This window comes from Indicator indicator, chromosome 1 (assembly GCF_027791375.1).
Source record: "Indicator indicator isolate 239-I01 chromosome 1, UM_Iind_1.1, whole genome shotgun sequence".
Taxonomy (NCBI): domain Eukaryota; kingdom Metazoa; phylum Chordata; class Aves; order Piciformes; family Indicatoridae; genus Indicator; species Indicator indicator.
Window position 1 is genome coordinate 92917958 of NC_072010.1, and position 27120 is coordinate 92945077.

Consider the following 27120-nt stretch of genomic DNA (forward strand, 5'->3'; position numbering starts at 1 on the left):
AGGGGTCAGAGTATGGGGAAGCCAAAAGGGGGGAAGGGGGAAGGGGGGGAAGAAAGGGAGGGAGAAAAAAAAATGAGGGAAAAAGAAAAAAGAGAAGCATCTTTTCTTCATTCTCCTAAAACTGAAATGATTGAAAGGATATGGACAGATATCTTTTAATGACCTAACCAATCAAAATCTTTAGGAGCAAATTTTAACAGTTAAAAAAAAGAAAAAGTATTAGAATACCTTGACTCAAAATCTGGTTTTAAGATTGGCAAATATTTTCTTACCAAACTGGCAGATTGCCCTTTTTTTTTTTATTATTTTAAAAATATCTCCATTATAAGGGGTTTTGCCTTATGAATGAAGGAACATTCTGCAATGAAGGAACAGACATAAGCATTTTCTCACAGTTCTAGATTTTATTATTAATCATTAATAATAAAATGATGGTTACTTTAAAAAGTCCAATAAAAATAATATAAAAATGCAGTCATTAGAGTATTAGAACCACACATAAATCAGCTCATACAATTGCATTCATTTCAGTTTTCTGTTGTATCAAAGAGAGCATACTTTAGTACACAGCAGATAGGGATTCTGATTTCAACTTCAAACACTCACTTTGTATTGCAATTTCTAAAACCTCCTGTCTTCAGCATATCTAACACAGGTATCAGATGCTTGCTTGTCTTGCTGAGTTTATAACCTTGTGAAAGACTGATTTGGTGAAAAAGTGGAATGTTACAGCAGCACATGCACTTCAGAAACTCATTCCCAGGACTTTCTATAGTGCCCTGCATGGCACAAATTCAATAGGCCTGTGGAGCTTTTGACACTAGTGCTGACATGAAAGCACTGCACACATTAAACTGCACATCTGGAGAGAGGGACTGTTGTGATCCAATTGCGGTTCATAAAAATTTTGGTTTTAAAAAAAAGAGACTTGAGTGCATCTTCCTTTACATAATGTGCATTGATAATGCAAACCAGCCTTCTTCTTTTTGCTTTTCTACCTGCAAAAGAAGAAACCAGTTGAAATTCATACATCACAGATTTCCCACAGACTCACTAGCTAGCACTGGCTTGTGTGGTAATGTCAATTTACCAATACATAGCAAACTGTCTGCTGGAGGGAATATAGTTTAAGTCAGGTCTACCTTAAGTATTCCAAACTTCCCCTCTGCGGATGTATACTTTACTGTCAGGATAGAATCTTGGATCCTAATTTTGGACATTAGAAAAGAGAGTATTAATATCTCCTCATGGCTGCTTTAAGCTATGACAAGTTTACTAGACTGTACTACTGCTTGGAGCTCCTCATCTTACTGTAGTCTTTTCTTCTTCTTGCACATCAGGAATCAGAAATCTAGACTGAAGATTTTTCTTTGCATTTGGATATATTTATCCTTCAGCAACTGACCTGTGCAATGGCTAGGTAAGAGCTTGCTTGCCTCTCATACATGGTCCTACCAGTGCATCATAATGACTGCCAGAAATTCTCTGAAGCCACCAGTGAAAAGACTGCCAGAAGTTCCCAGTTCTAATGCATGAAGATGCCACAGCAGAAAATGCAGTTACAGAATTATTTATGGTAAGTGACAGCTCTGTAGGAGCGACAACTGAATGTCACTAGCACTTAGGCCTCCCCTTACCAACTGCCCAGAATCCAAACTGCCATGAATTGATTACTATTGGCCTCAGAAAAATTAAGGTAGGACAGAACTCTGTCTTTATTTGTCTTGATTTGATACTTAGTCTTAGATATTTCTATATTTTTAGAATATCACGTGCTGGGGAAGCAGAGTACAAGAGCAATCCTGGATTATTTGCTTATGTTATCCTTTTGATTATTTGCTTATGTTATCTTTTCAATTCTAAACCAGCAGCCTTCCAGTATTTGAAGGGGCCTACAGGATGGATGGAGAGGGACTTTGTACAAAGACATACAGTGACAGGATGAGGAGTAATGGCTTCAAACTGGAAGAAACTAGATTTAACTTAGACATTAGGAAGAAATTCTTCCCCATGATGGTGGTGAGGTACTGGAACAGGTTGCCCAGAGAAGCTGTGGAGGCTTCAGCCCTGGCAGTGTTCCAAGCCAGACTGGATGGGCCTTGAGTAACTTGGTCTATGAAGAGGTGTGCCTGCCCATGGCAGTGAGGGTGAAATTAGATGATCTTTAAGGTCCCTTCCACCATAAACCACTCTATGATTCAATCAAACTCTGTCTCATGATTTCTCAGTCTTACCTTTGGTCTTTGGCTGACAGAAGTTAATTTCGTATTTTCTGACATGGCACTTAAGGGTGTACAAGATTTGCTAGAGTCTCCTAGAGACCTGAGGATATCCAAAGAGATTGACAAAGTGAAAACTAGAAGTGCCTCCTAGAATCAAGTCTCAGATCCTGAGTTAAGACTCCTTATCGATAGTCTTCAACAACCCATGTCCCCTGTCTTATATCACATTGCAGGTATTTAAAATACCAAGAATAGAAATTGTGAAAAAGCTATTGGACCTCTGTTCCATTTCTAGATTTGAGCATGATGAAATCAGGAAAAGTCCATGAAGCCGAAGAAAAACACAGCAAATTTTCCACTGTATTTCTGTTCCACTGTATGAGTAATGAAGACACTGCAGACATTAAATAGTAAAGGTTTAACTTTTACCTTCTTACACTGGTCATACTGGCAGGGGAAACACTATCTTCTTTGGATCTGTCAGCTGCCACAGGAACAGACACTTCAACTGTTCTCCTTGCATTTTCTAGGCAATAAATAATAGCTTGGTTCTGATGAGAACACAGCAACACTGCACAACATTCATTTTGGTTTTCCACTTTCGAGAGGTATTAATGCTTCCCAATTGCACAGAACATACAGAGTGGACATAAAACATCAGGCTGAACATCAACTCCATATCCACTCTCTGAAAATAATGTTGAAAGATTTTTAGACCATGGACATTGTGTACAGACACAGAACATAATTTTCCATGAATAAACTTGGAGTTTGGCAATTAATCTTCTGATTTCTCTACTTCGCTCCTGTAAGATTTTACCTATTGTGCTGAACTCATTACAACAGCCATGAAAGTGTTAAAAACATTCCCACTGAACACCCTAATGGCACATGCACCTAGATGGTCTCTCCTCCCCCTCCTTCCTCTCCCCCTCAAGTCAAAAGGGTTGCATCAACAAAAGCATTGCCATCAGACATAAAAAGAAGTCATTATCCCACTTTAATCAGCTCTTGTCAGGCCACACCTGGAGCACTGCATGCAGTTTTGGTCCCCACTATACAAAGAAGATGTGGACAGGCTGGAAAGTTTCCAGGGAAGGGTGACGAGAACCATCAGAGGACTGGAAAGGTTGAGAGAATTCTGTTTGTTCAGCTTTGAGAAGAGAAGGCTTAGGGGACACCTTATTACCATGTACCAGTACATAAAGGCTAGCTGCTAAGAGCTGGAGACTCCCTTTTTATGAGTCACATGGAAAAGGCAAGGGGTAATGGGTACAAATTACTCCTGGTGAGATTCAGATTGGACTCCTGAAGAGAATTTTTCACCATGAGAAGTTAGACATCAGAATAATCTTCCGAGAGAAGTAGTGGATTCCCCTACACTGGCCAGTTTTAAGACAGCTTGACAGAGTGCTGGGCCATCTCATTTAAACTATACTGTTACTTAGAAAGGTTGGACCAGATGATTGTTGGGGTTCCTTCCAAACTGGCATTCTATGTAGTCCTTCCAAAGGGACATCAGCTGTGGCTTAGGGAAGGTGAAAGGGTGGGTGTCCTAGACAGCACATGTACGTACATGCTCATATATGGTTCTGCCTGTAATTACATAGGTTCCACGACAAGATAAATCAACCCTCCCCCGCTGGAAAGTATTTTTGTTTAGAGCAACACATGGCAGTTAACCTATGAATCTTGAATCAACAAGAATATATGATTTGCTAATTTTACCACGTCAGATGACTGGAAGCCTCAGGTATTTCTTTCTACTGGCACTAGCAGTAACTTAGAGAGGTAGTCTGATGGAAAGAGCACTCAGAAGACCAAAAACTGAAATGTGTTTGACAATTGGATAATTCCTCTGCCAAGAATTTTAGAAGCATGATGTAAATACTTAAGTCTTTTATAAAAGATTCTCCATCAGAGAGGACTGACTGAAAAGCCAAGTTCTGCCCATCAGTGTCTATGTAACAGAACTCTCTTCTGCAGCCAAAGAAATAGCAAACAGATTTACCATGAAGCATGATAGTTGCAGAAGACTAATTATTAAGAAACTAACTTTAGGAGAAGTTTGCCTGGTATATTTTCAGTTTTCTGAATTAAGAAGTACTTACTTATACCATACAGTTTTTGTATGTAGAATCATAGAATCATTTTAGCTGGAAGAGGTCTTTAAGATCAAGTCCAAACATTACCTAACTCTACCAAGGCTGGTAGAGCCTCAGCACTGCATCTCTGCATCTTTGAAACACTTCCAGGGATGAGGATTCAATCACCTTCCTGGGGAGCCAGTTCTAGTTTTTGAGAACCCTTTCAGCTGAGAAGTTTCTTCTAATAGCCAACCTAAACCTCTCCTGGTGCAACTTGAGGCCATTTCCTCTCATTTCTATCACTTGTTACTTGTACTGCTGACCACAACCACTGATAAAATCAGATAAGGACAGAGAACTCTCAAAAACAGAAAAACCTTGTCATATTGGGTTTTGCTTCTCTTGAAGCTGGGTACTTACCAGTATAATTTAGGGATGGAGACAGAACAGGAGATACCATTGGAGGGACTGCATCAGTGGCAGCTGATTTCTGCTGGTCTATTAGCTGCAACAGTTTATCACGTGCTTCGGTACTCTGACGGTTCAGCTCTGCTATTCTCTCCTCCAAGCTCTTTGATACCATGAGATGAGTCTAGTGGGATAATTACTTCCAGTTAAAAACCTACATTTCGCACCTTCCAAGGAGAGCGTGCAACATATTTGAAGAAATTCTCTGTATTTAATTTTCAAACTGAAAGTAAACTTAATTATATATCAGCTCCTGTGAAAAATCTGATTTTAGCCCTTTCACTGTCCTGTGCCTAGGTCCTTAACTGACTAAACACAACACTATTTTAAACTGGATTTCCCACCAATAAGAAGAACCATCTCTATTTTCTGTATCATTTAAAGAAAACAAACTCACTCCTAATCATCCAGTGATTTATCATAATTAAGAAAATAGTCAGAGAGACACAGGGGTCAGAGCACGTGGGGAAGCCTAAGCAGATTTCTAGCAGAAATGCCATATAACAATTTGCCTTGGAAACGACCTTAAAGATCATCTAGTTCCAACCCCCCTGCCATGGGCAGGGACACCTCCTACTCTAGACTAGGTTGCTCAACATCCCACCCAACCTGCCTTTGAACAATTCCAGGCTTGGTACCTCCACAGTATCCTAGAACATATCTTTAAACCAGGTTTTTATCCCCTTTAAGCTCATCCCAACTCCCTTCAGTAACTATTTCCACAGAAACACTTTTAAAAGTTTGTATCATCTCATACAACAAAATGACTAAATATGACACAACACGACATGGAAACTGTCAGCACTCTTGGCCAACATTTGACATGAGGAAAGTTAAAAATCTTGAGGACCCTTAACTGAACAGTAATTCAGTCACTGTGATGGAATAAAAGCGAAGAACAGCAGCAAGGGTAGGGATTAAGTAATTCTGTGGTGTTCACTCACTGGGGTGCCACTGAATAGCTTCTTAGTTGCAGATTCAAGTTTTTCTGTGTGAACCGAAGCCTTCAAGTGTTCTCCTTCCCAAAGGTTGTAGGATTTTCACCACACAGCAGGACTGACATAACAGACCCAACTAGTACATACACTATTAATCAAGTATTTGCAAGAGGTGTACCTGCACTAACTTTAATCTCGTGGGGTTTGGGATCACAGTAGCAGAAGAGATGTATGGTATGGATTTAAATATGTATTTTGTATGCTTGACAAAAACCTGTGGGTTGGTGCAGTGCTTTCACCATAAATACTATCCAAGCTACAAGAGGTATCCTTGATCATGTTGCAACCACATCTCTTTTTGCAGCATAGTCTTATCCTAAACTTACAAATGTGCTGCACACTTCTCAGAGGTTGTATACAACATAGGCCCAATACTAGAAACTACTGTTGAGCCCCCTAGGGAACGTCACTATCACAAGTCTCCATGCAAATGCATGGAAAGATACTTGTTTTGCTACTCCTTTCCTTACAACAATTGACAACAGGAGAGAAAGCATTGGCAAGCTGTGGGAACGCAGATCAGCAGAAGGGGGACACCAGCCTTCCTTTCCTGTTAAATTCTCACCTGTCCTTGTGAAGAGTCTGGACTAGGATTTGCATTTCCTAATGGGTCTGGCTGATATAGGCAGTCACTTGTGTCATCAGAGAAGCTTCTGAATTTGCTCTGCTGAGGTTGAATTAGAGAGTTGTGCTGCGTAAACTCAGCTATCTGTCCCAGCAGATCACTGTTATGAAGTAGCTCTTCAGCTGTGCTGTTTTTCCTAGTATCGCCTGTACAGGACCGACCAATTTTCTCCTGGGAACTCTCCAAGTCTTTATCTGCAGGAAGAATCGGTTGCCTTTGAGAGATGAGAGTCTTTTTCTCAGTTGTGCTCTGTGTTCTCAGGGAGGAAGATGAGCTCCTTTCCTTGCAGGGCTCTCTTTCAGTGTTTTCAGGAGACTGAGAAGTGGCTGTAAACATGACAAGAAATAAAAGAACAGTAAGAAAAGAGATGCAATCCACGTTAAGGACAATAGCAATGACTTTATTGCATCAGGCTAGGAATAATCAAGTATGAACTTGAATTGTAACATCTAGTCTGAATGGTGCTCTGGCAGGGGGGGTGGAACAGATGATCTTTCGAGGTCTCTTCCAACCCCTAACATTCTGTGTGGGTGTGCTACTGATCAAAACTCTCTCTCCAAGATCCTGCTGCAAGAACTCTCCAGGTTCAGTATTTCCGGTTGCAAATAGTCTTAAATTTAAATGATTTCATTAAAGGTCAAGAGACAAGTCAGAGAGAAGAAGATAAACAGTTTTGAATTTCTCAGCTGATAGATCAAACACTTTCTTTCTTAGTCCTCCATTTTCCAAAATCCAGTTGTAAGCTTGCATTTCAGCTCTGGTATTTATACTGGGTTGGTCACAAACTGTTGGAATACTAAAAGAAACTAATGCAAGACTTTTGGCATACTAATAAATTAACTATTTACTCAGCCCATAAGAAAGGGGAAGCACTCTGGCCAACAAGATTAGTGGGGTTTTGTGGTCATCATTAGTGAATGAAGAGATAACACACTACACACATGATCGAGCATGTTACAGTGCATTCAGTTGCTACATGTTAACTCCAGGTTGGATTTTGTGATCAAAGCCAGATTTTTCTCTGCTTTATAGAGCAAATAGCCAGTTCCTTCCCAAGATTTAACTTTTGCCTCTTGAGCAGTGCATGACATTAAAAAAATGTACACCTAAATCTGTTTTATGAATTATTTTCCATAAAGAAACATTCAAGAAGTTTAACATTTCATGATGCATTTTGTATCCTAGCTGAACTGCAGTGAAGTCTAGGAATGCAGTTTTATATTCTTGTTTCAAATGGCAGACAACATCTGATAGTTCTCAGTGGGACTGAAACCAGATGTTGGTCTTCACAGAACACTGCCTCTGGGTCATCTCCTCCTGATGCATTATGTGCTTTCTCACAGCACAGCAGCCCACCAAAAGGCCAAACTGGCTGTAAACTTCCAGTTGACAAAACTCCTTAAAAATCAAAAGGACTTTTAGGTTATTTTTCTGACTTGCTACAGCAGATCATACAAAAGTGACAATATAAAGCAGTATGGAATAAAAATGCCAGCCTGGATTGCCACTGACAGGGCTGCAGACAGTTCATGAAGAATTTGCAGGGGACAGAAAATATAAAGAAAATGTATCAACACGCATAGAAAGAAAAACGTGTATCTGGGTGCAGAAGCAGGATGTTCCAGCTACAGGGGCCAAGGTGTCTAAGACTTCAGATTAAGGGTAGCACAGTGATTGAAACACTAACACTGCACAGACTCCAGTCGTCTACAGCCAAAGAGATCTCACCATTCTGGAGGGGAGACAACTCCTGACTGCTCTTCTGCCGGGGGGGTGACAACAGCACGGCTGGCTGGAAGATGTGAGATGGAAAGCTTCTACTGGTTCCCAAATCACCTGAAGCACCTGACCTCTGGAGAAAATGGAAAGGAATTTCTTCCTGTGGGAATTTCAGCATACCTTCCTTGTTGCCTGTACCAGCTCTAGGCTCAAAATAACTCAAATCACGTTTTTCTAAAGAAAAGAGACAAAGCAGATATAGAATTTAAAAAAGTTTTTAGTGCAATAGGGAACGTTCTCAGTAACAACTCTTACGTTTAGGGAGCTGAAGAGACAGACCACAGTATGTTTCCTACATGCTGCTAGCTTCCTTTTGATTCCCAGGTACAGAACTCCTTCACTGGAGAATAAGACAAACTTTCACTGGTTTTAAGAGCAAGAAAAGCTCTTACATGTAGCCACAGTTTCAGGATACTAGTAACAGATCTGTTTGGAGCAGCTCATGGACAAGACTTACAGACATGCAATTTGTGAGGAGTAAGTATTTCGGTGAGCTGCATTTGGCAATGTTCTCTGGAGAAAAGCACTTGTTGTAATGAACCTGTATTACAAATGTGAAGGCAACAATGGTGGAGTGGAAGAAATTCAAACCTTTTTTGAACTCTGATGATCTTTCTGTGACTCAATTCAAATCAGACATGTCTTCAGTTAAAAAAGAAAATTATTCTGTATTTAACTACAACCAGCTTATGTCTACATTGCCATTTGTTTTGAACGTATCATGGAGGTACAAAATGAAGAGCGTAAAATCAAAGTTGTAGCTAACTATGAAACCACAGTAATTTTAATATGCTCACATCTACTATTCCATCAGAGATATCTCTGAATCCTCTCCTCACAATTTTGCTCAGGGTACTTGTTGCCAAAAGAGAAATAAGTGGAAAATTAGGCAGAATACACCTGATGACAAAATGCAACAGACAAAAAGCACCAAAGAACCAAAAAAACTTGCATAAAATACTCTTGAACCTCACATAACCGAGATTTTAAGACTGAATTTAAAACATGCCACCCATTATTCAATGACCCTGGCAAGAAATGAGAAAGATCTTCCTACTCTGCTTCACTGTACAGAACTGCATTTCCAAAGTATCCTTCTGTCATTATGGTACACCCTATGCCACTCCTCCTCTCTTCAGGAAAGTCCTACATTTTCTTATGCACAGTTTCTGTTCTAAAACTAAACATCTCAAATATCTCACAGCCAGTCAGTCATGTTAAGGACACGAGATATTTGGAAACAGAAAGTGGAAGAAATATTTTGTAAGTTTAGGAAGCTTTCCTCTCAGGAAGATGCCTTTTCCCAAGAAGGGAGACCAATGAGGGACTATTGTATAGGAAGGTTTGGGGCTTTGGAAGGCTTGATTTGGTTAGGGGTGCTTTTCTCATTATTTGTATTCTGAGGTAGGAATTTTTTTTTATGTTTGCTTTTATAATGCCTGGGTAAATCACAAAAAAGGAATCTGGTATGTGGCTTCTTCTTGAGAACCCCACAAAAACAGTCAGGAAGAAAGTTTTTGACAAATTTAACTAAGGAAGATAAACAGTTCCAAGGAACTCCAACATAAGGAGTTACTGACCTTGAAAGCAAAAATGCAATTAAGCAACCAATCAGGGAAGACACCTGGGAGAAAACTCCAAGGTGAAAGAATATAAAGAAGTACAAGGTGCATCATGTTTGGTTAGTCCGGCCATCAATCTGTTGACTTAACATAGCTCATACATCACTCAACTAGTCATTCATCTCTGGAATAAAGTCACAAACATCAAGAATCAGACTTGTGCCTGATGACTTAACAGGCCTCAGCAGCTACTGTTTCTGGACAGCAGCGACCTCCAGTGTCTGATGGAAGGGTCAATCTGAGACTGTTAGGGTGCCTCAGCAAGTTTGTGGAGTTTTTTTAAGATCCTCAGAATAAACCTGACTTTGTAAGTCATCTTAACAGGGGAAGGTTACTTCCCTCTTCTCCTTTTTATTTTTAGTGTAACATATTACATATCACTTAAAGCTCCAGCCCAGGACTTGAGTAGGAAGTTAATCCTGGGAAGTCCTGATTCAGCAGAAGGATGCCAAGGGGGATGGAATACAACCTATAACATTGTTAAAAAATAACCTGTAGCAAAAAAACCCCACTTGTGCTCACAGCAGAACCTGTACAAATTTCCAGAAGTTAAGATTCACACGCTTGCAAGAAGAATTTGAGTGGACATCTATTAAATACCAGCTTTTCCACTGCAAGGGATAAGCTAACCACAACTCCTGCTTCATTTTTCACACATGGACACACACACCTTGGCCATTTGCTGGATCTTTGCTTTCAATTCCAAAATTATTTGGACTTTGTTCTCTTCTAGGTTCTACCAAAGGGAGGCCTTTCAATGCTTGTGTGAGGGAGCTCAGCTGTTCATCTGTAACCATCATGTATTGGTGAAGCTTCTCCTAAAGGAGGAAGGAAAATAGAGAGATCTAGATATTTGTATTCTAGCAACATGAATTAGAAAATTATATACCACTAGTAGCCCTGAGAATAAATCTGACTTCTTAATAGCACTGAAAGAACCTGTAGGATTCTAGTGAGGTGTTAACTATCAGTGCTCCATGCTTCTCATGTATTTTCTCTCCTGACTCAAATAAATTCTTTGGTTTTCATTTTCCTAACACATGACCCCACTTCCTCTCAAAGGGCTGCTTTATTGTTTCATTCTTAAATACAAATATTGAACAAATCTACCTCCACTGCAAATGGAAAAAAAGAAAATGTAGTGTTTCCAGTCTACTCCACTGCTCCAGTAACGTTAACCAGCATAAAAGCATGGAAGAAGGTGCTTAAACGTTTGGATTTTTCTAAGGTGTTGAAGACAAACATCATAAATGATGATGAAAATGATTTTCCAAACATTCCTTCCCTCCCTCCTTGAACTTGCTATTGTAATTCTCAGGCTCCTCATTCAATTTTATCATTTTCTTTCTGTTGATTGTTAAAATCTCTTGATCATGAGACAATGCATCTCAGCCCATATTTGCAACACAACTCAGTACCTGTGTAGTACGGTTTTCTTCCCTCACTAGAAGTATTTCTGCAGTCAGAGCATCAATCAGTTCTCTGTGTTCATTCAACATCTCCTCATGCTGCTGCCTCATCACCTCCTTCTCACGCAGCTGCATTTCACTCTAACAAGGGAGAAAGTTACAAACCAATAGATACCAAAAAGTTAAAATATATTACCAAACAGTTAAAAAACACTATTAATCAATATGTAAAAACAAAACCAGGTCCATATGACATCATACTGCAACACTATTGCTAAACTGACTTTGTTTCTTTCATGACAAAAATCCCGTTTTCAGGCCTTGAGAACGGTCAGAGAGTTCACTGTTATTTGTTACTGCAGAATCCTACACATCTCTGTTCTTCTGCCTTTGCAGTTTTTCTAGGCTGTAACCACAAACATTCTCTCTCTGGGTGGATACTGTAGTAAACAGATAACTCCAAGTGTCTTAATGCTTGTCAGTATCCTTCACTACTTGTGCCTACTCTTCAGTTTCCTTAATTCATTAATGAAGAAAACATGACTAAATAAAGGAGAAAACACCTGCTTTCTAATATGTTCCCTCAGAGGGGGAAAAAGTTCTAGAAGTTTTCAGTTTCTCGATGTATTCTGAAGGGCAATGAAGCTGCTGAGTGGTCAGGAGAACAGGTCTTGTGAGGAGTGGCTGAGGGAATTTGGGTTGTTTAATCTGTAGAAAAGGAGGCTGAGAGGCGATCTTTTCTCTCTACAGCTTCCTGAAAGGAGGCTGGCATGAAGTGGGAGTTGGTCTTTTCTCCCTAATAACAAGTGATAGGATGAGAGAAAATGGCCTCAGGTTTAGTGGGTGGTGTCCCTCCCTGCCCATGGGTGGGGGCATGAACTAGATGATCTTTAAGGTCCCTTCAATCTAAACCATTCTATAAATCTATGAAGTTGCACTGAGGAAGGTTTAGGTTGGCTGTTAGAAGAAAATTCTCCACTGACAGGGTTCTCAAACACTGGAACAGGGTCTCCAGTGAGGTGGTTGAATCCCCATCCCTGAAGGTGTTTGAAAGATGCAGACATGTGGTGCTGATGGATGTGATTTAGCATCAGATGCATTAGAGTTTGATAATGGTTGGACTTGATCTTTTGCAACTGAAATGATTCTACAATTTATTTTTATTTTTTAAAGACAACCAAAAGGCTTGTTAAGTAGCCTACTTGAGCATGAAGCAAAAGACCTTACTGTAAAGAACCTCTTTCCCTCCAAAGTTATTATCAATCTATTATTTTAAGACAGACCACTGCCGTAGGCAGACTCCCTGGACAAGACGCCAAAGACTCCACCTTGCCTCTTACGAGTAAATGGAATACACAACTGTTACTTTTTGGACCATCATACCTAAAAAAAGCAAAGGCTGTGACATCACACATGCACATCAGAATTAGCAGATGGAGTCCTTCCCCAGGGTTGCCTGCAGTTACTCAAAGGGATCCCTGAATAGGAGAAACACCTCCCATCTCCAAAGCACAGGAGATCGGAATAGTTGGGGTTACTCTTTTCTGCTGCATAGACAGAATTAGACCATGAGCTACCCATAACATACCACAGATAATAATCTGACAAACCAAAAAACTTTAACCCCCTAATTGCATGCAATCCAAATAATAAGCAATGATCACCAGGCCTCAAACCAAACCGAGAGGGAGTCAGGAAATACCAAAGTTCATACCCGTGAAGTAACTTTGTAAAGTAACTGCAGAAGCAATTCAAAGTTTTCTCACCTCTTTGAGGTAGCGTATCAAACGACAGAGAGTGTTCACCAGTGATAATGTAAAACCAGTGAGGCCTTCACTTCTCTCAGCTTTTTGAACCTCACGACCTGTACAACGCTCATATTCCTCCAATTCATGCTCTACTTCATGTATCATGTGGCTGAGAACATCTAGACTGGATTTGTTTGCCCTCCGAAGGTCAATGGGGACTGAATTAACTGGAGAATCATCTCTCCTCTGTCTTGCAGAGTTCTGTGCAGTTTGTTTTCTTTTCACTGAAGGCAGAAAAAAAACTTGTCATTGGAATTTCAACTTGTACAGAAAGCTTTGCAGTATCAATAAAATTTCATTGTTTATTGTAGTTATTCAAAGGAAATATCCTCTCTTGCCCTGAGCTGAAAGGGACCATCAAAGAACATCCCCAGTCATTTCAGTTGATTTCAGATCATCAAAACCCACACTTTCTGCCGCCACACTGGTACCTCTCAAGTATGATTGTTCAGTGCTTTTATCTTAGATACCTGTTTATACTTCCTTCTCACTTAAAAGCACAGAAACATTTGCCCTGGGAACAGCCAGTGAAAAACACCAGCTGTTTTCAGGTCTGGTATTTAGTAAGCAGCCCATTCATAACAATCCTTTCATGCCAGTCTCCACATGCAGATGTGTCTGAAGCACAGCATAAGTCTGTGCAGCATAACAGAAACAGAAAGGTCCTGCAGAGGAAAACTCCATGTGCAGCAAGGCAATGTACAGCATCAAAGGGCCATGTCGATAGCTCCAAAGTTCCTATGGACTTTACTTTGCTGATGAACACACAGGGGAATACATCACACTGCGGTGTGGGGAATGTCCATCCTTAGATGCTCAAGACTTGGCTGGAAGAGGCTTCTCTCAGTCTAATTAGGAGTTAGCTCTGTGATGACTTCCAAAGATCCCCCTTCAACCTACATTTTCTTAAGATATTAAAGACCATAGCTAAAAGGAGATATGTTGTTTTAAAAATTACTAAACTTTTTGCTGCAATTTGCCTTTGTTTCCTTGAGTTCGGGTTCAGCACTTGTCTCACACCGTAAGTGGAGTCTCCAGCCTCTTCTTCATATTCATTCTGAAGCCTCGAATGGATTCTCTTGACTACATCAGTAGCATTGAGGGCTGATTTAAACAAAACAAAAATTATATACATGAAATACTTCAGTTGTGTTATTAATAGTAATACGTTGTAAAGTAATTCTATTAGAAGAGCTGGCTTTTTAGTCTAGAAATTCATCTGAACCATCTCCCTCTCTCTCAGCCCCAACTCAGAAAAGGAATTCCAGAGAGGATCCTATCAACAGCCTAATAACTCTTGAGAGGCTGTGATTTGGCAAACCCAACCTGATTGATCCAGTGATGGAGAAATAGTTGTTGGAGTCAAAGGCACATTTGATTCCTGAGATAAGGTACTTTTCCGTGTATTCTTTTCAGCCCGCAACTGAGAATTCACCAAGGAATCTTCTCTCAATAACCGAAGTAGCCTACATTAAAGCAAGGATAACAGTGAATTGTGACAGGACTAACAGCATGGTTTTAGACTGTGCAGTCTAGAAAGACCTTCTCAAAATCTCTGTATATCTGCTCAGGTGAGTTCCCTGCTCACGTTCATTCCCAGCCTGATTGTTACAATAAAGGGCTTGCCCAGAATTCTGAGCTCAGGAAAGGAGGAGGCAGGGGAAACAGAAAAAGTAACAACTATTCCAGTGCAACACCCTTTTAACTCTATTTCCAGTGCTAAGAAGGTAGAAACCGGAATGGATATTTGTACTGACCTGTCAGAACTGATGCTGGATTTGAAATTCAGAGAGTCGTGGTGTTCATCATCTGACTCACAGATTGATAACATTTCCTCTTCTACTTCATTAAGAGCCTTTTAAGGAGACAAATAAAACAAAAGGAACTTCACAGCAATTTTAATTTGTTTTTAGGAAGAAGTTAGAGATCAGTTTTCTGAACTGCTTCGAGAAAAAAAGAAGAGAACCATTTGTTTCAGTCTCTGCCTCCAAAACAAAAGAAAGAAAGTAAGAAAGAAAAACATAAACCTCTGTGAGAAGAGTTTTGGGGAACTTCAGCATTTAAGACAGACTGATACTGACAACTGCCTCAGCATATAAGAGCAAGCGATTAATTCAATATCCAATGTTTTACTTGGATGATTTATAGTAAGTAAGAAAGATGACACACTTCGCCGGATAAAAAAATCTTTAAAGACTGTACCAAAACAAATACAGAGAAATAGCAAGCAGAGAATGGAAACAGCAACCTAGATTACAGCATTTCTAAAATTTCAGCCATTTGAAAATACAAGCTAAACAACCTCGTGAGATCTACAAAATTACAGTCTATGTGTAAAATGCAACCAGAACAAAATACAATCCTATGTACAACACTCAGCAAAACTTAATCACGTTTGGAATTAGGGTTCCTCAAACCATGCTTTCTGTACTTCTTGGTAGGCTTCACCAGATAGCCTTTAATTAGGATTTTTGTGGGCCCATAAGGAAAAGAAAAACTCAGCAGAAGCTCAGCAGACAGCCAGCAGTATGTGTTTTTTTATAAATTTAAGTTTATCATACGGAGTGCATCCAGTGATACAGCTTACAGAGATGCTACAGTTCATTCTTCATATTGAGAAAACAAACCAAATAAACAAATATCACATCAAAATACATGACAGAGAAGTACTGCAACTCAAGTTGTAGATGTCTGTGGAAAGTAGTAGGAAACAGGATTAGAGAACCATGAGATTATGACACTATTGCTTTCACACCCACAGCCCTTTTGGTCTTCATCAGTGAGCTGCTTTCCAGCAGCGCCCATATGCCTGCTCTCAAACCATAGCAAGCATTCCTGGCACAACTCATGTTATGAAATGAAAACAGAATGGAAAGGCAATCTACATGAAATTTTAAACAATTTTTAAACAAATCTTAATCATTATAAAAGTATGTGAAATACTGAAAGCTAAACCTGGAGAACTAATCAAGGCTGTGGAGTTAACTGTGGTACACTCACATGTGTGTTAGCAGAAATACAGTGGAGCCCAACTGGCTATGTTCCCACATACGCAGATATAATTAGAATAGGCAGATTTTCATACCTAGCTATTAGTTAAGTGACTCAAGACTTGTTTTCCTAGTCCATAATTAATTTGTTCTCTTGCTGATAATTCCAGAATTTAAAAGAGACAGCATGTGAATATCAGTGAGCTTCTATGAGACATGTTTGTTTCTCCTGTCCAAAGGTTAAGAAATCAAAAAACAATGATTCCCAGTCCACAAAACAAACTCACCTTCATTTAACATCACTTTCCACACATGTAGAATTAGATAATGGTTGGACTCGACGACCTTAAAGGTCTTTTCCAACCAATGTGATTCTATGATTTTACGGTATACAACACACCAAACACAACTTTAGGTTTGCTTAGAAATTCAGCCTTTGAATATTCTTATTTTGGGTAAACAAAAAAGCCAAAGGACATGCATGAAGCGGAACATACATTACCTGGGAAGCTATGACAGATTCACTAAGGATGGAATGCTGAGTGGGAGGATCACATTTTCGTACAATGGGTCTTTGAGATGATTCTAGGTCACAGTTAGGAGCCATTGTTACATTAGGGAAACCTAGAGGAATCAGACAAAATAGGGAAGAACACAGAGGACTTGGTCTGTAGTATGTCACAGAACCTTGTACCTAAAAGCAAGTTCCTGTGCTTTGCACATAAAACGTCAGAGGTACGTATGTCACTTTCAACAACTGCCAAAGGCCAAGCATAGGGTTATCTCAATGTATCTGGCTATGTACCACGCTTCCATCCTTCTCACTTGGTGAAACACACTTGTGCAGAAGCAGCATGTAGGATGAAACAACCACTACAAGCAAGAAAGAACGACATCCTACAGAGAAAACAACCTAGCTTAAGATTCCTCATGCAAACTGTCAGTCCCACCTTCCAGCAGCATAAGGATCTACAAACAGGGTAAGAAAAGGAGAAGTCTTCTTCATGAACTGCCATTAAATCTTCAACTATATCCAAAACCAGGCTGTTAACCCACGTAGCAACGAGAATCCAAACTACTACAGTGGCTCGAACTCGTGCTCTGCACAGACCAGTAGCTTGTCTGTGGAAATGGTCAGCATGAGGTGTTTCACAGTTAAGTGATCCAAAATTTCACAATAGACTGATACAGCAGAATAATACAGCAGTCGTGGGTAGCCCTCCCCTGCCATGGGGAGTATTATCTTCATCTGAGGTTCATCCATGTCCTGAGAGACTGCTATGCTAGATGGAAATCCACAATCATGAACTAAATGCACTTAAACTTTTGTGTAGAAAGATAAATCATAAGCTAGCAATGGTTATGATGTAAATGGTATGGAATAAGGGGTGGAATGTCCAGGTCTGAGCTTGAACAGAACCAATTCTCTTTTCAGTGATTTTCCTTTTCAGCTAAGTCTCTGCTCTTTCTGAAGTTAATGGTATATTTTTTCAATGCCTGTTTCTGAAAGTTGTAACACCTGATGTTTATAGCTAACACTAAGGTATAGTATGCAGAAAAATGTTGGTTATGCTTGCTCCTGTAGAAACCAAGGTCACTGATAAATCTTGTGTGCTACACTGCTTTCAGTTCAAAGTCGTAAGTAAAAAGGTTGTACTTGTGAGGAGGAGCTAACTGGACAGGTGACCCAAACCTGAGCAGCAAAGCATTCCAGTCTACATACATCTTACTGAGTATAAAGCTGAGAGATCACAAGGGTCAAACTCTATGGCCAGTGTCTGAGGAAGACTCCATCTGTTCTTCTGCCTTTGGTCCCAGTCTGTGTGTTCCTGAATCCATGAGTTTCTGAATCCAGTTCCCACATGACACTGAGTCCAGTCTGGACTCTGGGGGAGTTCAGTACTGGGTTTGTATTTATTCTTTTCTTATTAATACTATTATCTTTTGATTGCTACTACTTCATTAAAGCTATTTTAAGGGACTTTTTATCCAATCCATAAGTCTCTCTTCCCTACTCCCCTTTCCTTTCCATTCTGACAAAGGAAAGGGGCTTAAGAGAGAGCATCTGTCATTAAAACCAGCCCAGCCTTAACCCCTGACAATCCAACATGAATAGGATCAACAATACTATGTTAGATGGTAAGATGAAAATAGTTAAAAAGACAGTTTGCAAAGCAAGGCTATTTATAAAAAGCAAGGATATTATCTCAAAGCTACTACCAAAAAGAAACAAGATGGTCTACCTGTTCGTGTGCGAGGAGCACCTGCAAGCAAGCCTTTTGCCACAGCCATAACCTGATCAGATCTCTCCAAATCATCCTGCAAATGGTATTGATCAGACAGAACCTGAAAGTATAGTGTGTAAGGAAATATTTCATTTGGAGCAGGCTGATTTTAACTTTGTGAAATATTTCACTCAAAGCAGACCAATTTTTCCTTCTTTTTTTTTTTTGGGGGGCGGGGGAGGGTGATTCTAAACAGTTTGAAAGAAAATAGCCAACCAGACAATGTTTGCAAAGTTGGTACCATGCATTTAGATCCTAATTAAGACAGATCAGAAAACCATACCTCATTCTCAGTGAATAGAATTCACCTTGTTTTTCTGAAAACTAAGCATTTATTACTATCATCAGCACAGGCTCTTTCTCTTTAGGGACAATTCTTTCACTCCCTTCTTCTGCTCCTGGCTGGACACAGGTATTTTATGACAGAGGTGTTTATGACACACTCATCAAAACCAAGACATGTATCTGGCACTTCAAAAAAATCACTTTGTATACTCAAATCATTTGATCTCAGTTTTGTCTGGCCAAAGAATACCTATCTACATTTGACAGACACTGAAAAACTGCACCATTTCACTGGACCCAAACCAGTTCAGGCAGATTTGTTTCATTGAGCCTTAACTAATGAAAATCCTACCTAAAAAGTAAGCAACATACCACCATAGAAGTTTGAATAGGCAGCTAACTACATCTGGCATCAAAAGGCTTTTTGGAAATCTCCACACATTTCTCAATGCATAGCTTCTGTATTCAAGGTCTCTCTCCTTCAGTATTTTAAGTCCATCACTGGCACCATGACAGCTGTCTCCTAAGGAGGGAGGTCTTGGAATCATAGAATCATAGAATCAAGAAGGTTGGAAGAGACCTCAAAGATCATCGAGTCCAACCTGTCACCCTAAACCTCATGACTATCTAAACCATGGCACCAAGTGCCACGTCCAACCCCCTCTTGAACACCTCCAGGGACGGTGACTCCACCACCTCCCTGGGCAGCACATTCCAATGGCCAACCACTCTCTCTGTGAAGAACTTTCTCCTCACCTCCAGCCTAAACCTCCCCTGGCGCAGCTTGAGACTGTGTCCTCTTGTTCTGGTGCTGGTTGCCTGGGAGAAGAGACCAACCCCCTCCTGGCTACTACCTCCCTTCAGGTAGTTGTAGACAGCAAAAAGTCCATCCCCAGCTTTCCTGTAGCCCCCTTCAGGTACTGGAAGATCTCTATAAGGTCTTTCTGAAGCCTTCTCTTTTCCTGGCTGAATCAAGAGGCATTCAGCTACTGTGAGCCAAATGGAGCCGACTGCAGACATGGCTTTGTAGGCAGAATGCAATTCCAAACTCCTCACTTACTCACAAAGTTGGAAATGGCAAAGTAATAAAATTATATCCCACAACCTGGGAAGAAGGTAGTTATTCTTAAACATCTGAAAGGAGACCAGATATGCAAGTGAACTCAGCATCACTTATTAAGATTGGAAATGACCTCTAAGATCTTAAGTCCCATGATCTACCCAACACCACCATGCCCACTAAACCATGTCCCAAGGTGACATGTCTACATGTTTTTAAAACACCTCTAAGGATGGTTACTCCACCACTTCCCTGGGGAGCCTGCTATGAAGCTCCATTCATCAAGATTAATCAACTCAGCCAGAGAGACTGCAATTAATTCAGAATGTCCCACAGAAAAGACAGACTCATGGATGCCCTACTACTGAAGATTCAAAAACCGAGGGACAATTTTTGCTCCCCCAGGAATCATAAGAGGGACTGCTTTGCAGCAGTTTCAGAGCACTATATACCAGTATCTTCATAGAGCTTCCTTCAGTGTTCATTGATAAGTTTGTTGGTTTATACTCAGCCTCATTCAAAAAAATTCCAGACAGTGGCATGTCGCTTGTTTCCTCCCCACCCCCCCCTTTTACTATGCTTTGTTATGCCAAGAAGTTTTCCCATATGTTTCCCATATAGTTTTCATGTCGTTCTAGTCTTTTGAGCCTGAAATACACTGCAGTATATTACACTTCTCCTTATAACCAATTTAGCACCTCAGTGACTATCCACCTTTCAATCACAGAATTGTTGAGGTTGGTAGTGATCTATGAGATCAAGTCCAATGATCACACAGACCTCACAATCCCACCATTACTGCTAAGACACTACCGCTAAACCACGTCCCTCAGCACCACATTCAATCATCATCCAGGGATGGTAACTCCACTGCCCACCTGGGCAGCCTGTTCCAATGCCTGACAAAGTGTTCTGTGAAGAAATTTTTCCTAATATCTAACCTGAACCTCCACTGGCACAACATAAGCCTGTTTCCTCTTGTCTTCTTACTTGTTGCATGTGAGAAGAGACTGACCCTCACATTGCTCCAGCCTCCTCTGAGATAGTTGTTGAGACTGGCTGGAGAGAGACTTTTCAAAAGATGTCTAGCAATACGACAAGAGGAAATGGTTTTAGGCTGCAGGAGAGTAGGTTTAGACTAGATCTTAGGAACAATTTCTTCACTATAAGGGTGGTGAGACTCTGGAATAAGTTGCCCAGGGAGGCTGTGGATGCTTCCTCCCTGAGGGTGTTCAAGGTCAGGCTGGATGAGGCCTTGAGCAGCCAAGTCTACTTGAGAGGCATCTCTGCCCATGGTGGGGAGGTTGGAGCAGACAATCTCTAGGGTCTCTTCCCCACTAAGCCATTCTATGATTCTGAAAGCAATCATCCCACATACCTGCTTCTCCAAATCACTATTCAGTTATTGCATTTGATACTAACTAAATCCAGTCTTTCCATTTAGCTATCTGATGTAAAACCAACATGGGTTTTTACACAAGTCATGCCGGATTGTAGCAGGGAATAATTAATTGGAGTTCGATTAGAAGTATCCAGCTGCTGAGGGGTGCCTGGGAATAATTGGTGTTTGTGCCCAGCTGCCCGGGGGTGTCTGGGAATGCTTGGTGTTTGATCAGAAGCTCCCAGGTGCACAATATGAGTAACAGGTAACACGCATCTGTGGGTCCCTCTGTTTATGAAACTAAGCAGGGATGGGAATGTATTGAATGCGTTGATATCCTGAGCTAGTCGCAAGACCTTCAAGCCCTCATTTGACCACTAACGCACCTGAGAAAGATGAAGATGAGGAAGGCTATCGCTGGGAAGCGGGCGTACGACCCCCTGAGCAGGCTGAGTGCATGAGCAGTAGGGTGAGAAGTTACATAACACGATTGCGACATATGGGAGGGGCTTTGGCTCCAAGACCCAGCCTCCTGCGATTGTCCTGGCCCGACATCACAGGACAGGGGACCCTAAAAAAACCCTGAAGATCACTACTGGCGAAGTTCTGCTGTTTTCTCCGATCCAACAAGACAAGATTTGGTCTCATGGGGATGCCTGCCTGGATGGGAGACAGTCAGCTCTGCCATTTCTCTATCTTCAGTACCGCCGTGTTTCTTATACGGTGCTTAGGGTAAGTTAGCCACACTTTGCCTGGAATCAGGCTCTGCTTTAGGGCTGAGGGTAACTTGTGGGGTTGTGCCTTGCTTTTGGGTTTCATGCCTTGCAGCTCAGCTCTCCGGCGGAACCTCGTCCGCCTTTATAATAAATAAAGATGTACCTACTGGCACCTGTGGTACATGTAATTAATTAATTCGTCAAAAAGAACTCACTAAAACACAGATCTACAGCAGGAAGGAAAAAAAAAATTAAAAGGTAACCAGTCTCAAAACACAGGTTTAATTGCCTCAGGGAAAGGAATCAAGGTGACATGTTTAATCAGACACAAATTATCCCAATTAATTTGTTTCCACTCTCCCTACTTGATCTCTTCCAGCATCAGCAGGTTCTTAAGCTTCACCCTCCTGCTGAACGTGTTATGAACATTTTTAGAACACTACACCCAAGGTAGATTTGAGCATGATCAGCAGAAAACAACGTGATATCAGCTTCTCAGTCCTCTAGGCCCTCTTACATGACCTTGTCCAATTCACTGCGTGCTGCACTTTGTCCCAGTTAAGTATCATCTATAAATTCCATTAATTTCCCTCCTGTTTCAGACTGTTACTACAGATAATTAAATGAGATTAATTTTACAATCTCCCCACTATGACAACCCACTCACCACCTTCCCTTCAGTGCAAAACACTAAGGTTATTTCAAAACCAAGTTGTTATAGGATCAGTCAGCATGGTGTCTACACATTCAAAATTCACATTTAGAGATTTGCTCATATTGTTTTTTTGTTCAGATTTTCAGGCAGACAAATCCCTAAAAGATTAAAATTTTGCTCATCCATTTTATAACTTTTGCTCTCTTTCTCTTCAGCCTACAAGAAAAAAAAAACAAAACACAGTAGCAGCAGCATCTTCCTAGTTTTTGTCTCCGAGTCTTTTGCAAGTAGGATTTAAGTGGCTTAGGAAGCTACATTCTCACAGCAGTAAAGGAGGAAAAAAGATCACTAAGATAGAGACAAGGAAACAACCCACAGTGGCTGTGCTCTACTGGGAGATACAGTGTGAAGCATCTCCCTAGTTACTGTGAACAACAGGACCCAAGTGGTAACAATATTTAAGCTAGGGGTAGGCTTAAAGGGTGACTGTCCTCCATTTATTTTTTAATTTGCACATGAAAAGATGCCAGTATTTCAAACAGCCACATGGGTTTCAGCCTGCCTGCCACTATCTCCTGTTGTCTTCCTATGTGGAAGCATCTTTTCTCTGATTCAGAAGCAGACACAGGGTATGTTGACTAAAGCAATATCTTACATATGAAGGTGAAAGCAACTCGGGAAGATCTTACATTTGTAAATCGTCATTAGAAACGGTAACACGCAGGGAAGACGATTTCCTATCTCCGAGTTTCCACATCTGCAAAATACCCAGGTAACATAACAGGCAATCCAACCAAACCTTAGAGCTGGTGCTCTCATCTACCTTTCTGATACATAATTTATTTTTGTGTGGAAGTCTTATTGAAACTATCCTACTACTACATTAGGGAATTTTGTATACAAGCCCACAGTTTTTTGCATACTCCACTAAAATGTACTTGGCAGGAAAGCATGTAAATAACAAAGACGAAAATCAAAGTTTGAGGCTTGATTAGCATGATATCCTGAACTTAAAAATTCTACTGTGATTGCAGAGAAACAGGTGTCAACTGGGAAACTAGAAGGTGACCTTCAACTCTAAGTACTTTTATTTGTTTCTGTCTATGCTTGAAAATTCTCAGAGATCAGGAGAAGACTTCTGAAAATTTAGAAGAGATGAAAGGGAGAAGTCTGTGATGGTTAATCCACTGCATATTTACAGGACTGGTAAATCATGTTTATTTTAACTGCTAGGTAAATAGCGTTTATCCGCATTCTTTAACAAGAAGAATAAGTCTCGGTTTGTCCAAGTGCTGATGAGGTCTGAAAGCTAATGAATGTTTTGAGATTAGTTTTTACAACATAAGGCAAAGTGTCACCTGCCATGTGAAACAAGAGGATGCCTAGCACAGAAATGCCTTTTCAGCGACTCTGTGTTAGCTAAGCTTAGGCTTGCTGCTACAGTTCAATACTCAAAAGCAATAAACTATTTATTTCCATTCAGGGTGCTTCAGAATGCCTAAAGAACAATCTTTTCAATTTGAAGATGACAAGCTTGTCTGCTAGCAGCCACAGATCCTCAACATTTACTGCATCAATTTTCCTTCCATGCAAGCTCTTCCTTACCAATTTTTTACCTTACCCTTTCAGGCCCTATGACTCTGCATTTCCTCTGTTTAAATAAGCAACAGCAGACAAGGGATGTTCTTCCCAGAAAGTGAAATGTTTATGTTTCCATCAATGAAAAATACTAGGCAGGGGGAGGAGAGGGCAATAGCAGTAAGAATACAAAGAACATACAGTTCAACTCTGCAAACAGGTCCTGTTTTGATGCAAAGAGGCCTGCAGAATTACAGAGAGTACAACCACACAGCAGGGATCAAATATGCAACTGTATAGATCAGCTAATGTTATACAGCCTATTCCAGTCCTTGCATGCACTCAACACACAGAGGAGGGAAAGTGTATGCATATATAACGTCAAATTATCCAGTAAGTGGAGCACATTTTGACCTATGCGTAAGAGCAGTTTTCTAGTACTGCTGCAAATGACCTGCAGCAGGCTTAAAATGCAGGTTTAGCTCTTACCTCACGCATCAGAGTCAGTTTCCTTTTCTCCAAGGCATCAGGAGCCAGTTGTTTTTGATTCTTCCATTTTCTTTTCAGTGCTTTCTCTTGCAGTTCCAAGTGTGCCAGTGCTTTGTTTTTTGATTTGTGCATCTCATGGCGACGCAGCTATGTAAACAATGAAAGAAAACATTTTTAAAATCAAAGGACAATCTAAAGCAAAATTTGCAGGGTAACGCTAACAAGTTCTGCTTGATTTTATCATTCACATGCTGAACACTTCATCGCAGTACCAATGACAACCTCATAAACATCCAGAAATGTAAAATGCCATCAACAGCAGCCAAATTTAAAGTAGCTCCAAAGACAAATGGGAAAGTTGCATCATTTTCATCTCCCCTACACCACCTTATGAGAGTTTTCTCAGCTGTAGGAGGAAAAAAACCTAAAAACCAGCATTGTAATATGCATAAAAAGACATAATGCATTTTCCTGATTTAACACTAATGTCAATCCCCAGAGATAGTCTCATGCTTCTTCTAACAGTGATATATATTCATTTTAGATACAAATTAAATATGGGAGGTGCTTGCTGAAGTGTTAGGAGGCTATCAAGACAACTATTTATGGAATCAACACTCTCTTTGCTACTGTGCCCATCTGTCCTGACTAACCTGTCAAAATTTATAATCAACAACAGCTCATCCTGCCTATTCCATCCTGGTCATCACTGCTACCAAGGAAAATGAAACAGAATTCACATATTTTGGAATGAACTCTGTATAAAGAAATTAAGTTTAAACGAAAATTTTGCATCCTCAGAATCAGTGTTTTCTAAAATAAAGCATGCCTTTCAGTCCTTCCAGCAGAGAGGAGACTTAACTTCATCTATTCCATTGAGTTTTTAAGCTTTTATGTTGGTATAGACTTTATGGTAATAACAACTACAGCTATAGATTCCTGATGGAAACAGAAACCTGAAAATTACCAAGTGCTAGAGATGGGGATGTATGATGTTGTAAACAAAGAACTAACACTGAAGAGTGTAATGCTAAAGCTTAAAAAAAGATTAAGTATTAGCAGAAGATACCCCCATAAGTATGGCAAACGCTTCTGTCAGATAATCAACTAAATCTTGGTACAGAAGAGCTGTGATTGCTATGAAACTCACAATATCATCAGGAGTTGCACGGTGGACTGTCAAATCTTGGACCGTACTCTGCAAACAGGAACCAGAGAACATATCAAAATCCAGAACTGAGGACGAACTGGAATTTTTTTCAAGTTCCATTTAAAAAACCCTAACCTCTAAATTACAATATAATTACCAGAAAACTATACAATAGTACATTTTGATGGCAGTGTAAAGCATTTGCTGGAGGGAAGCGTTTTCCCTCCAGCAAAAAGTCATAGGATCATTAAAGTTGAAAAAGATCTCTAACATCGTCAAGTCCAACTGCCAACCCAACACCATTAAACCGTGTCCCCAGGTGCCACATCTATACGTTTTTTTAACGCCTCCACAGATAATGACCACTATCTCCCTGGGCAGCCTGCCCCAATGCCTGACCCTTTTTTCAGTAAAATGATACGACTTACCAAGACCGCCTCAGGACCAGGCTGCCAGCTAAGAGGCCTAAACTCCAGCAGCACTATGGAGGTGAGAGGGACCACATCCACCCCACGCACATACAACTCCCCCCCACGGTATCCCTCCCCGCAGAAACATAGGCACAAACCAGCCATCTGCCCCCCACAGAGGACGGTGACTTCTAGAGACTTCTAAACTCCCCTTCCTATGTGTTTATGTCCCCTATCTATGTGTTTATGTCACCCCGGACATGCTGTCTCGCCGTCGGACCCGCCTTGCTGCCTGCAAGCCGGAGGAGGAGCGGGAAGAACCGCCGAGACCGGAGCAGGCCTGGGGCACGGCTCAGCACCCAGGAAGGGGAAGCAACTTACGTCCCAGTCCCGCTTCGCCGCCGCCGGCTTCCTAGGGCCCTTTTTGCTAGCACCGCGAGGCCGCGGCCCCCGCAACAGCGACATCGCCGAGACAACGAGGTGGAACCGGCACCACAACAGAAACTCAGACGCACTTCCACCACCCTACCGTTACCGAGGCGGCGGAGCCGGAGTTATTTCCCCCCGCCTTAAGGGGCCGGGCGTAGCAACGGTTCGTCCTCCTCCGCCCGCTCCCGCACCTCCCTCCGGGGCCCTCCAGCGGCGGTAAATTCTGGTGTCCCTCTGCTGGCCTCAAACGTCCGCCCCATGAAGTACCCCGCTCCTCAACCTTGTTCAGCCGCGCCTCACGCCGCGCGGATAGATAGCGCCGGACCCTGCCGCTCCGTCTCGGGTTTTCTGTGGCGAAACAGCCTCTGCCCGCCCCCGGCAGACACCTCAGGGGTGCAGTTTGGAGCCAGGACGGGGTGCGGTCTTCTCTCCATAGTAACCAGTGATAGGAAAAGAGGAAGTGGCCTCAAATTGCAGCAAGGGAGGTTTTAGCTGATATTGGAAGAAACTTCACTGAAAGAGCTCTCAAACGCTGGAATAGGCTCTAGGAGATGGTTAAATCCCCATCCCTGGAGGTGATTCAAAGAGGCAGAGATGTGGTGTTAAGGGGCATGGTTTAGCACCAGCCTCTGTAGAGTTAGATAATGGTGGGACTCAATGATCTTAAAGGTCTC

General features: G+C 41.1%; 1 protein-coding gene across 1 annotated transcript; it reads right to left on the bottom strand.

Annotated features, from left to right (window-relative positions):
• Positions 1–944: 944 nt before the first annotated feature.
• SPICE1 (spindle and centriole associated protein 1) lies at positions 945–26482 on the bottom strand. The gene is made up of 17 exons (XM_054386923.1): positions 26399–26482; positions 25608–25655; positions 24458–24604; positions 18252–18354; positions 16511–16632; positions 14776–14873; positions 14345–14484; positions 13982–14122; positions 12977–13242; positions 11220–11351; positions 10472–10619; positions 8129–8353; positions 6341–6726; positions 4730–4901; positions 2652–2748; positions 2235–2322; positions 945–998 (listed from the first exon to the last, which is right to left on the bottom strand). Exons 1-17 carry the CDS (start codon positions 26480–26482, stop codon positions 945–947), a joined length of 2451 nt encoding a protein of 816 aa, XP_054242898.1.
• Between the last annotated feature and the right edge of the window lie 638 nt (positions 26483–27120).